Source organism: Antechinus flavipes, chromosome 6 (genome assembly GCF_016432865.1).
Source record: "Antechinus flavipes isolate AdamAnt ecotype Samford, QLD, Australia chromosome 6, AdamAnt_v2, whole genome shotgun sequence".
NCBI lineage: Eukaryota > Metazoa > Chordata > Mammalia > Dasyuromorphia > Dasyuridae > Antechinus > Antechinus flavipes.
This window is the reverse complement of record NC_067403.1, coordinates 193,439,248-193,452,878: the sequence shown is the minus strand read 5'-3', so window position 1 is coordinate 193,452,878 and position 13,631 is coordinate 193,439,248. Positions and strand designations below refer to the sequence as shown.

Sequence of the window (13,631 nt, the reverse complement as noted above, 5' to 3'; positions counted from 1 at the left end):
CCATTTCCTTTCCCCTCTAAGTCGCGGCGAGACGCCTCTTTTCCCTCCGTGAGGGATGGGGAGGGCTTTTCGGGTCTAACCGATCCGCGTGGAAGGGCATGTGCGTGCGTTTGGGACGTGTGCTTGTTCCTGGGCTCATCCTTTGCCTCCTGGAGAGTCTGTCAAGAAACAACTTAAAAGCCCTGGCAGGAGCTCCTGACCCCCGAGGAGGAGACCATGAGCCTGAAAGGGAAGAGGAGTGAAAAAAGAAGTCGACACTTAAAAGTAGCTTCTCCAAAGGCTACACGGATCTTTTTTTGGTTAAACCTTTTTAAAGTGTTTAAAAGCTTTAATATTGATGGCCCGTCAACTCTGTCCTGATTCTTTGGCTTTCAGTTAAAAGGTTTTTGTTGTTGTAGCTTATGCAGTTGCTCTGTTGCTATGGAAACGTGACATCAAAATGACGTTTCCCTGTTTAAAAGCTTTTAACTAAATTCCTGCCTGTCAGATGTAGGCCCCATTTTGTGCACTCAAGCTTCAAGCTGTTGCAAAAAGGTTTCACATGGGCTGTTGTCATTCAAATGCTTTGCCCACTTCGCGACGTCGTGCACGACCCAAACCTGGGCTAAAAATTCTGCCTCTATTAAGTGTGCTCTTTTAAAAACCCTTTTAGGTCAATCAGCCATGGCCGCAGCAGAAATCCCTAGTTATGTTGTTTCTCCTCAGACTGAGAAACACAGGAGGGCCAGAAACTGGACGGACGCAGAGATGAGAGGCTTAATGCTGGTCTGGGAAGAATTTTTTGATGAATTGAAACAAACTAAGCGGAATGCCAAAGTTTATGAGAAAATGGCTAATAAACTCTTTGAGATGACTGGGGAGCACCGTCACGGAGAAGAGATTAAGATCAAAATCACCAACATGACATTCCAGTACAGGTAAGCCGCAGCCCTTTGTTCTGCCTTTGGGACGCCTCCCTGGCCCGAGCCCGGGCAGCAGGGGACAGGGGCTGGCCCAGGGGCAGGCCGGGAAGGGGCCCGGGAGGGCCGCATGCACAGCGCCCACGGGCAGGTGTGCTCCTCCCGTCTCCTCGGGCAGCAACTCCACAACAAGTTGTTGGGCTCTGAGTTCGAGGCTCCTCGTCGGTGGGACTGGAAGCCTCAGTCTGAGTTAGAAAAAAAAGGCCTGGCTTTCCTGGGATAAGGATGAGAGGGCTGGGGGTGGGGGGGAGGAGGGGGAGGCGGAGATGAGGAAAAGTTCCAGTTCTCCATCCCAGCCCTTGATTGGATCTGGGCCGGCTGAGGGGCTCTGATTTGCAGGGCTGGGGAAAATCGGATGCCTCCCTCCTGAGTGACAGGCTGGATCCTGATTAAAAGCAGCCCCGGCCAAAGCACCGGGCTCTCTGCAGAGGTAGGGGACGGAGGAGGAATCGCAGCATTGTGGCTGCTGCTCCCCAAAGGATGGGGGAAGGGTAGCAACATTTGGGGGAGGGAGGCGGGACAAACGAGCTGATACTGCTTCCACCAGAAAGCAAAGTTGATTTGAGAGGATTTCAGGGATTCAAAGTCTAGAGATGAAATGTTTGCAACTTCGGAGGAAACCTACAATTTGTGCATTAAAATCGTCCCCTGCTCCCGGCTATTTTATTCTCTGAGAGGGAAGAACTGTTCAGGGATTTATTAATTTATTAATAGTGACAGTAATAAAAACCATTATCATCGAGAAATACTGACGGTTAGCTTTCTATTTTCAGCCCTGTCGGCTCCCACTCCTGACTAAGGGGAAAGGAAAGAGAAGGGAAGAGGAAAACAGGATTTTTAGTTCCCGCTGTTTCTTTTCCCCTACTCTAGTGTGTCCCCACTTATTACAGGTTTCTCTCCCTCTGACCCCGAGGAGGGGAAGGCTCCTCAGTCTGGGAGGGAGCTTTGGACGCTCTCATTTAACTCTCTTACTTCGCAGAGGAGTAAAGTGAAGGTCAGAAGGCTGTCCGTGTCACGCGGGTGTGAAGGAGCAGAGCCGCCTTGGGAACCAAATTGAGTGGCTGGAACACTCTGGAGGGCAATCCTAGAGGCAGAAGAGGAATGATGTGGGATTGTCCCCTTCTTGTGCTGGAAATAGGACGGGGACAAAGCATGAGTCAAGGGTGATGATCCCCGGATCTCACTCTCCCACCCCGTGGCCAGCCCTCACAGGCAGCCCACGCTTGGGCCCCCAAGACTAGGACCACATCTCTGGCTTCTGTAGGATCTACACAGTGAATGCTAAGGGTTTTGTGAATTTAATTAAAAATATAATCTTGGGGCTAATCAGAATTTTTTTTTCATGTCACGGCAGTTGTAAAAGCTTGGAAAGAGCCCTGGATTAGGCAGGAGATGGAAGGTCTGGCTCTTGCACTTGTTAGCTGTGTGAGCCAAGGCTGGTGGGCCTTGGAAGCCATCACCATCGGATTCAGCACGAGCAGGAGCATCCTTTCACTCTCTCTGGTCTGTTTAGCCTCAGGAAGGGAATCCTGGGAGGTCAAGAAATGGATGGTAACATGATAGCCCTTAAGGATCTGAAGGAGCAGATGTGGGGAGAAGGCTTACATCGTCTTACTCCTCCTGGGAGGGAAAAGGGGAGAAATGGGCAAAACCCCAGAGTTAAGGTGGGTTTAAGTAAACACTTCTTCTCCAGTTACCCAGATGTAGAACAGGTCACCCCTGGAGGTGCTCTTCACTAGAGATCTTCAAGCCAGCTATGCTCATCTCCAAGGTCATTTACAACTCCGTTTGTGCCTTTTGATTTTCACATTTGAAAGTTGTTTCTCTCTTCCTTCCCTTATTCTCACATTTAAAACAATCATTTTAGAAAACAGGGCTTAATTTGGTGTTTTTTCCAAGCCCGCTAAGTTAAGAGAACCTTCTCTCCCTCTCCTCCAGCCTCCCCAAAACCATCTTTGTCCAGTTCAGCTCAATCCGATTGTAGAGAAACTAAGAACTCTCTAAGATTCCTTCATCTCTACAATTCCCTGGTTCTACTTCTTGGCCAGCTAGGGATAGAAGAAGGGAACACACTTCTTGCCCTCAAGAAGCTTCTCCTTTCATAGAGTCGCTCTACCAGGTTGACCAGATAAAGGTTCGTAGCTTCCTCATGGGATTTAGCTCTGAATAGAGGCAGTGGGGGGACAGCTGGAAAGAGGAAGATCCGACTCCCACCGCAGACACCCGCTATGTGGGTGAACTTTAATTTTGCTGAGTCTCAGTTTTCTCCGAGGAAATAAGGAGGTTGAATGCAGTGACCATTCTACCTCTAAATCTGTCATTTTTTATGATCTTAGAGATGGAATAATCCACTCAATTTCTACACGAGAAGACTGAAATCAGATTTTGGGTGACTTGTTCAGGGACTCTTGGCAGGGAAATGCCCTTACTGTCTCCTTTTTAAGCCAAATGAATGGCATAGACCGTGATTGCCAAAGGAGGGCACTCCCCAGGGCGGAGGCAGATGCCTTGGACCTTGGCAGATCGATGAGCAATTGGGCAGAAGAAGAAGGGAAAAGGAATAGGAAGGGGGCTGCTCTCGAGAGCAGCTTCCCCAGTGCAGACCGAGATTCTTAAATCAAATGTCCTCAGCTGGTAATGCTTCAGTGCCCTGCCCTGCTGACTTGTGTGGGTCCTGGCTTTGCCCGCCATGGCGATGCCACAGAAGGGAAGTTACACGGCCCGTTAGCTCGCCTGCATCTCGAGACTGCTGCAGGACTGGAAGTCTTCATGTTGCGTAGGCCGACAAATAGCTTTTGAGATGGGACCCAGCCTTTCTTTATCATGAAAAGTAACGATGATGATGACTCACATTTTTGTACCAATTTAAGGTCTCCCAAGTGCTTCCATTATTAACGCGGGAGATAGACAATACAGCTATTATCTTTCCTTTTACAGATGAGGAAACTGAGATCAGAGTGGTTAAGTGACTGGCTCCTGGGTGATGGAGCTGGTTTCCTGACCTCAAAATGTGCAATAATTTGTCAGTTCCCAAACAAGCGGAAGCATTATAGAGTGTCAGAACTAGCCAGGACTTTGGAGGGCATCTAATATAATAAGTGCTCAATTTTACAGGGGAGAAAATCAAAGTCTTGTATTGTTAGCGCTGGATTTTGGTCTAGCCTTGGACTTTATATCATTCCTGTTTTGGTCATTGTGTTGTGTCCTTGATGCTAAAAAAAGAGTCATCATCCTAAGAAAAAGGAGTAGAGGAAGGCGTGAGAATTATAGAACATCAGATTTAATAGAGATCTCAGATAGCATCCTTTGTGGTTCACGTCTTATGAGGGGGAACTCGGCATACCATGAGTCTCCTCCTTGATAACTCTTACTGTTAAGAAGTTCAAATCTGCTGTGTTGTTACTTCTGTTGGCTAGAATTTTTTGCTTTGGACCTCTTTGGCAGTCTTCTTCTCAGAATAATGCTTTTAAGTGGATAAAATAAAATAGAAAAAATTACAAAGCAATCACTTATTCTGAAATTAGGGTATACAAATCTTTTTTAAAATTTCACAAATCCCAAGTTAAGAACCTGTGTCTGGAGCAGCAAGATTGCAGTGGATAGAGTACCAGCCCTGGAGACAGGAGGACCTGAGTTCAAATGTGACCTTACATACTTACCAGCTGTGTGACTCTGGGTGAGTCACAACCCCAATTGCCTCAAAAAAACGAAAACCAAACAATAGTAACAGCAAACCCCACACCCATATCCTATTCCTTACTCTTTACCTTTGGGCCAATAGAACATGATTCTTCAGATATTTGAAGGCAGCTCTAAATATCCCCTCTATTTACCAAGTCTTCTCTTCTCCTGGTGGAATATTCCCTGTTCCCTCAAGTGATCCTTATTAAGCTTGATTTTCCAGATTTTTCATTAGTTTATCATTATCCTTTCCTAATCATTTCCTATTAATCATAATTATAATTCCTAATATGTAGCTCTTAGGATTGAACAGAATATTCCAGATAGGATTAGCCCAGAGTAGTGGTTAGATTGTTTTGACCACTGTTAAAGAGGGACTTTTAATAAGTCAGTCCTCAATATTCTGCTTCTCTTAACAAAGCCTGAGATATTGTTGATTTCTTTGACTGCCATATTATAGTGTTGATTCATACGTCCCACTAATACACTAAAATCATTTTTGGAGAAAGTGCAATCTAGTCACTTCTTCTCCATCTTGTATCTATAAATTCAAATTTTCAACCCATATATAAAACTTAACATTTATTTCCACTTTTTCTTATTCAATTCAACTCAGTGATGTATTCCATAAGTCTTTTTAACTAATGACTAATGTGCTACTAATCTAATGGCTTAGGTGCAACTTAATTTTTTGACCTCTGCAAATTTGATAAGTAGTCTATCTTTGTTTTTATTAAAGTCACTAATAAAAATGGCACAAAACACCAAGGACAGATCATTGGAACACTCCATTATATAGACCTTTCGAATTGATATCTAATCATTAACAACTACTGGGTCTGGCCATTCAACCAGTTTCACATTCTTTTAATTATAAGTGTTCTCTATATCATTCCATCTGGTTCACAAGAGTAGCAAGAAAGATTCTGTCAAATAATTTAATAAAATCTAGATGAACTGGTTAGTCCACTCAACTTTGAGACTCTACCCAGATTGATGAGAGATCAAGTGAAAATTCACCTCAATTCACTATTTCTAGCCAGCCTCAGATTATGCTTCAGGCTCTCCTCCAATGCCCAATGAGACACCAGAGGCTACCAAGTATGGGCATCTTGCCATCTGCCTTGCCACTGTGACCATGGTCTGATCACCTCCCTTGATCCAGACATTAGACTTTTGCTAATGCAGAAATTACAGATCCCTCCCTGATTGCTGAGAAATACAGAGAGGAAGTAGGGGTCCTCTATTATCAAATGTGTGGAGCTGACCCTCCTAGCTAACTATAAAAAAGGGAGGTCAGTGGTTGGATTTAGGAGTAAGGATAGACGCTATTCCCTTTAACTGATGAGCTTTCTCAGGGATAGAAGCACATAAACAAGAAATACAAGGCTTAAGATCTGAAATTATTATTTATTTTGATTAATAATTTTTATTTATTATTAATTGTTATTGATAATATTAATGACACAAGTCTCCTGCTTCATGAAAAGAACACCGATTCTGAAACCAAGGAATGAAAATCAGATTTTCCCTCTGATTCCCCACCCTTGTGACCTTGGGACTCAATTTCTTCATCTGTAAAATGAGGATTTTGGATTAGTCATATGAGAAGTAGAAACATGATTTGAACCTAGATTTTATTATTCTAAATTTAGTTCTCTTTTTACCATGCTAGTCTCTTTTATCTTTCTGAGCTTATGGACTTTATCTGCATACCTACCGTGTTTAACTCAGACAACTTAGTGGCTATAGTTCATTTACACAGAAAAATTATAGGTCACCTTTCAAATCTGACTGTCACGCATGTGCCGGAGGATCTAACTTTCCTGGGCCATCAGATCCAGATAATAATACCCCATGTCATCTTAAAATGCTAGGAGAATTACCAGGCTTACTGAGGAGCCAGTTTTCAAACTTAAATAGCTCAGTGATTTTATTTTATCTTTTTTAGAACATCAAAAGGAATCAGTCAAATAACCATGGGCTCTAAGGGAATATGCAAATTTTTCTCTCCCTTCCCCCAACAGAACCAGAAAAAGGTCCCTCAAACAGGATGCAGCTGTTCCATTTTTGAAGGAATTAAAGTCAATTAATGTTAATGAATGTTAAATCTGAACCACCATCTCATGATTTGAGTGGAAAAAAGGCTAAAGTCTGACTTATTTTTTCAGCTGTTCATGGCTGCATACAATTGCAATTAAACCCTGATGCCTGGTGCCACTTTTCACCAAAATTTTATGAAATTAAAGCAACTGCAATCTTTGACCTTCAGTTTTTCAAGGAATGGTGGCTAAGTGCAAAAGACAGCTGCTGAAAGCGAAATTTGAATATTTTACCGGCTTTCCCTTTTCAGATTCAATAATTCATTGGAGACATACAACTTAAGTACTGTCCTTGCTTTCTCCCTCTCTCTTTCTCTAGCCTGTGATTGGTGTCTGAGTGAGGTTATTCATTATTTATTCTGAAAGCTTTTTTCAAAATCCTCAAGGGAGAAATTCTGTTTCCATTCCTGAAGGAAAGTGGAAATATCAAACAAATATGGTACTAACTAAACATAGGGATATCAGAAGAGGAGAATCAGACATTGTTAGACAGGTGGGCTCCATGCTGACAATTGTGGTTGTTTTGTTTTGTTTTGTTTTGTTTCAAAGGGAAGGCAGGTTTCTAAAGAATACATAACATTTAAGGTTACTTAGGCAATTGTGAATGGGGACAGACCATACTCCCTGCTAGAATTACAAAGATGCTGTATCAACAGGATGTTGTCCCTCTGAGCCACAGGCCTCGTGTTCATCATGTGTCCTGACTAAATAATAACAATAGTACTTATGCATTTTAAGGTTTGTGAAGCATTTTGCAAATGGTATCTCACTGGGGATTTTACAATCCTGGGTTACAAATCTGGAGTTACCTGGGTCCAAGTTCAGCCTCAATTACTCACTAAATGTGTGATCTTGGCCAAGCCATTTAACTCTGTCTGCCTCAGTTTCCCCATTTAATGTAATTAAATTGAGTCTTTTCATCTATTTAATTAAATAATAGCACTTGTTTCATTGAGTTGTGAGGATTAAATTGGATAATATTTAAAAAGTACTTAGTACAATATCTAGCACATATTAGGCATTCCTTCCCCTTCTTCCCTTCCTTCCTTCTGTTGTGCCAAAGTTCCCTTTTTAATGTCGTGACCTAGTTTCTCCAATTGTCCTATTTAGTTATTCTGCCTCAGGTTATAACTTTTCCCTCTTAATGTTTGATGAGATAAAGGTTTTATATCTTTAGGTTATAGACATTCCTTCTTAATGTTTGACAAGATAAAGGTTTATCCATTTTAGATGTCATTAGAATATCAGTAACCTCCCTCCATTAAGTTATCCCCACCTAGGTACCTCCATTATGTCATTGTTCTTGTTATCCTATAAAAAAGCTTTTTTTTTAGTCTTGGGCTAGACTCTGAGTTGATAGTCTCCTCTAGCCCTGGGATCAAACATGGATCCATTGGTCCCATATTTCTCTCCATTTAATAAACTATTGAATTGGTCTCTAATCTCTGTCTTGCTCAGTTTCTCCAGCATTAATTACACTTCTTTCCTTTCTTCCTTCCTTTCTTCTTCCCTTTCTCCCTTTCTTCCTTCCCCTAGCTGCCATCCATGTAGAACTGTTTAGGACTTTGGGTAGCATCTAGTTCAACTTTCTCATGTTCAGATGGAAAAACCAAAGCCCACAAAGAAAGTGACACCCAAAATATATAGCCAGTAAGCCTCAGAGTTATGACACAGAGCTAGTTGCTCTCACTGTAAATCTGCTGTTTTTTTCTTCAAGGATCATAGGAATTAGAGCTTGCGCCCTGGTTGCATCTGTTCCAAATTCTTACTTTACAGATGAGCAAAGTAAGGCTCAGAAAGGTGAAACCAGTGCCTGTGGTCATTTGTGAAAGCTCAGGGATTGAGCCCAGGGGTCTGGCAGCCAAATCCTGTTCTTCTCCCAGGATACCTCACTGAATTCATCCCTTTAGTCATGCACCAGACATTTCCTGAGCCTTGGTTGTGCCCGGCAGTGGGGCAGGGCTGCGGGGAAGAACTGTACCTACCCTAACAGGAGATGGATGGATCCAACAGTTGTCAGTTTGAATTGGTAAAAGCTGTTGGAAACAGAAAGAATGTCACTAGAGGTATAGATAAATTCATAAATTACAATGCACGAGATTATTAAGAATGTTATTTGAGAGCATCTTCAACTTATAAAAATAACCTTAATGGAGCTTCCCACAAACCAACCTTTGGTGTCCTCATCAGAGTCAGGATACTGAAGGTTTCTCAAGTTCTTGATTTATTGTTCTGTTTTAAAGATGGTTTGCTTTTAATTATATTCTTCCTTTCTTTAAATAATGTGGACATTGTTGTTTGTTTGTTTGTTTTTTTAACTCAAAGAAGTATGCTGAATTAACTCATTGCACTCTTGAAGTAGGCAGAGAAGAGCAAGGATTCTTGTTTAGCGGTCAGGAAGCAGACAGAGTTGGAGTGGTTTGTGGCACGTTGAGTTGATCATAGAACTGGGCACACAAGCTGCAAATCCCAACCTCCAGTGCTATCTTCTGTACAAAGCTGTTCCCTTTCCAGTTAGTGTTTAATTAAATAATTGTCTTCCCTCTGACTTTCTCAGAACTTAGTTTCCCAAAGTTAACTAAGAGTTATATTTTTAACCGATGCTACTATCTAATCTATCAAATCAAGATAATTGGAGTAACATTCTTTTCTTACAAGCATTCTTTAATTCTGTTCCCCTTGATGTGATAAAACAATCTTTTGCTATATTATAGACTTGATCCTGAGTTTGAAAGCAAGATGGTTTTCCTAGACACTAGTTCACAGATAGACAGTAATTACATCGGTGTCAGTTTATTGCTGCTCTAATTTGTTTTTGTTTGATGTGTTTGATGTTTTTGGAACCATGTGTAATTTCATTATTATAGAGAACTTTTGGTATGAAAACTCCTTCGAACACTGCAGGTTGACACCTGCTGTGAAATTTATAATTTGGACAGTCTACATCTGAGATGGATCTTGGAACACATCTTCAGTCCATAGTCAGCTTTCTGTCCATGCTGAGATGCCTTTCAATTTCTTAGTAGACTTTGTTATTACTCATTATTTATTCATTCAACAGATATTAAATGCCTACGGCATGCATTCATTATTCATTCATTCAACAGATATTAAATGCCTACGACATGCATTGCATTGTGGCAAGCAACTAGGTAATAATACTTCAGATTTATACGGTGTTTAATAGCTTACAGGGCGCTTTTGTGTCCATTATTGCATTAATTTTTTTCTTACAACAGTCTTCTGAGGGAGGCAGGGATAGGATTGCTATCCCCATTTTAAACATGAGAACACTGAGGCTGAGATAGATTAATTTGCCCAAGATTATACAGATTTTAAGTGGTAGAATTAAGTTCTTTAGACTCCAAGTCACACTCCCAAATTAATCACTTCACAAACTGTAATATTACAGGCACTATTAACTAATTTTATTTATAGGACTCAATTTCAGCACAAAAGTCTCTAGATTACATTGTTTTTCTAACTCAGGGCTGGTATTATCATTATATAAAGTAATGTGTTGTCATCCAAAACTTGGCTAGTTGATAGTCTGAAGAAACTCAATATACTCTCTGCTAATGAGCATGAGGAGTGCTCACAAGAGTGAAAACCTAGTTCTTTTGAAGTCAGGATGCATTCACATTGATGAATACTAAGAGTGGACTGCATTGGGTGATCTCCAAGGTCCTGACTCATAGAGAACTGTATGATTGGAGGCAAGGGTGATGTAAACTAGCATCCCTGAAACCTCCCAAATACTTTCCTGAGAAGGAAGGAATTCAGCCCCTCCAATAACAGATTTGGCCCCCAGAGAGTTTCCCTTTGGGAAGAGGCATTAAAAAGCCCTTTTCTTTGTTATCACTACTTTCAAATACATTGGAAAGAGTGGGATCTGGTTTCAAGAAGATTGAGACAACATTTAATAATTTAAGAAATCTAAGCTGTATTCTCGATTCCTGGGGTCCTCATGTAAGACCCAGGACTACTCTTGGCAAAAATTTCCCTCACCTAGAAAACGAGTGTGTAGGAATCCTGCTAGGTAAAAGTCGAATCCTGAGTCCCATCGGCTGGGAGCTGTATCACAACATTGATGTGTGAGAATATGGTCAGCTCTTAAGATGGAATCCCCCATTAGTCTACTTAGTTGAGATACCATTTATATTTCTCTCTCTCTACTTATTCTATTCATTATCTTTGAGATGGTTTTCCCAGTCTCTCCCCACTTCTTGAAATCTTTCTTTCTTTTTCTTTAATCTTTATCAACAGTCTCTGACTTTCAACAAAGGAAGAGATAACTGAATATTTCCTATATGCATTATACTCACAAGAGCCCTTTTCACTAAGTAAAATTCTCTGATGAAAATAAAATTCTCTTTATTCCCCCAAATGATTTCCCATGCTCACTATATTCATAGGGTTTTGTTCCCTGATGTAAGTGAACTGATGCTCAACAAGGCATAATTAGTAATAGATGGTTTTCTTACATTGTTTACATTCACAAGGCTTCTTTCTATTATGATAAGAATTATGGATAATAAGGGATGAATTTCTACTAAAGCTTCTTCCATATTTATTACATATATAGCATAATATGTACTTAGATAATTACATATCCAGTGTGATGTAACATAAGATACATTCCCTTTAGGATTAATTATCTGGTGGTAAATAATGCAAGAACTCTGATGCAAACCTTTTATCATTCATGACTTTTATGGGGTTTCTAAAAAAAATTCTGTTAAGCTGTTTTCTCTGTATGTTCTGTATTCTCTGTAGTATTATTTCTCTAATTTGCATAAAGGATGAGCTGTCACCCTAGGCTTTCCCACTTTACTGAATTCATAGAATTTTTCTCCTTCAAGGTCCAGCTTAAGTCCCAAGTCTGATAAGACTCTTTCCTCAGTCCCACAGCTCCAAATCTATCCTTTCTCCTGATTCCTAAAGCATCTATACTTAGCACACTTATCTTGTCAGTCACCTTTTCTATCATATTATGTCTTGGCTCTCCAATGAGAGAAGCTCTTTTAGGTTCTTCCTCCCATCTCTGGTGTCTTACCATTGGCTGTCGCACCTTCCTGGGATGCCCTCCTAATTCTCCTTTGCATGTGTTGTTTCTTTTAAGACTCAGTTTAAACCTTATCTAATATAGGATGTCTTTTCCGATCCATAAATGCAAGTGTATCATGGTTACCATGTTTTTATTTTGTGCACTTCCCCTAATAGAATAAAAGCTCCATGAGGGCAGGAACTATTTCATTTTGGGTTTTGTACCCCATTACCTAACATAGTAAGGAATTACTTCCTTAGCAGACCACTTAGCAGAAAGCCTTGCATGTAGTAGGCACTGAGGAAGTATTGGTTGAAGGAAAGCTTTAAACAGCCATTTGTGGACAAATTTCAAAGAACCGTATCGAGGCTGATTCATGGCCAGTGGTAGCAATGGAGCCCTCTATCATGCTGGGGTCAGTTAGATGGATTGATCCCAGAGTATCGTAAAACTACAGAAAATCTGAGCTTCATAAGACTTCAGAGATCACTTCATCCCACTCACACCTGAGAAGCAAGCCCTTTTACACCTGCCCTGAACAGTGATTAGCCCAGTGGTTCTCAAAGTCTGGTTCAGAGCATCCTGGGAATCTCTGAAATCTTTCAGAGAGTCTACAAATTCATAATTAGTTTTTATTTTTAATGTGATCAATATCTATAACTATAAACCACACAAACAAAAACTCTTTGGGCAGATCCTCAATCATTTTTAATAGGATAAAAATATTGAGAACAAAAGTTTGAGGACCACTGGTAGCCCGTCTTTCCTTGAAGAGAGAGCTGAGAACTTTGTTGTTGTTCAGTTATTTGTTTGTTTTTTCTTCAATAATATCCAACTTTTCATGGCCTTATTTGGGATTTTCTTAGCAGAAATATTGTAGTGTTTTGCACTTCGCTGCAGTGATTTCACATAATCAGTAAGCATCTTAGACCGAATTTGAACTCAGGTCTTCTCACGTCTTGTTTGAGCCTAGGCAAGTCACTTGACCCTGTTTGCCTCAGTTCCTCATCTGTAAAATGAAGGAAATGGCCAACCACTCTAGTATTTTTCTTCCACTTTTGGCCTCTTTTTCCCTTTATCTCATATTCTTTCACTATTCTTTCTCCTCTTCATTTCTTTGAGATTTCTTTGATTTGTCTCAGTTTTTCAGCTCCTTTTATGTTGTCTTTCCCCATTAGATTGTAAGCTCCTTGAGAGCAGGAACTCTTTCTTTTGTTCATATTTATATCCCCAATTCTTGTCACATAGTAGGCACTTAATAAATACTCATTTTTTGACTGGTAGTTCTCATTTTGATCTTTTTGTGATGTTTTGTCCTGTCTTATGTTTTTTTCCCCTGACTTTGTGTCTTATTCTAAGTATTTTCATTCTGCATGTGTGTGTCTGTCCATCCCCCAGTAGCATAGCATGTCAGCTTGTGCCTATCATTTTATAGGAGAGGAAGCAAAGGCACCAAGAAGGGAAGTGGCTTGGCTGTGGTTTCAATGTGTCGGCATCAGGGCTGAAACATGCTTGGGACTTTTCTTTTTCCCTAGTTTATTCTCCACAGAAATCTGAATTGTTTTGGATGAGTTTGAGTCATTAGGCATAGAGTACTAAAAGAACTGGCAGGTAGAAAAACAACAGAGGACAGAAGGAAAGTTGAAGGCCTAGAAATGGGCATAGAGCTCTATTTTTATAAAAGAGAAGGTTTTTTTTTTTTTTTTAACACTGTCCAAGAGCTTGACTGTGATTCCTGCAATGTTCTAATACTCATTATTGAAGCAATTGTTTATGACGGGTTAGAAAAACTAGTGATTATTACCACCAATCAGTTGTTCATTAAGAACAACTCAAGTCATG

The 13,631-nt window shown here is 40.6% G+C and overlaps 1 protein-coding gene across 1 annotated transcript in view; it reads left to right on the top strand.

Moving 5' to 3' along the window:
• The first annotated feature begins 484 nt into the window (after nt 1-484).
• The window catches only part of MSANTD1 (Myb/SANT DNA binding domain containing 1), a 34,408-nt gene continuing 21,261 nt past the window's right edge, over nt 485-13,631 (top strand). The window contains exon 1 of the mRNA XM_051964994.1: nt 485-917. Coding sequence (XP_051820954.1) covers nt 664-917 — 254 coding nt within the window. The 5' untranslated portion in view covers nt 485-663. The remainder of the gene's footprint in view (nt 918-13,631) is intronic.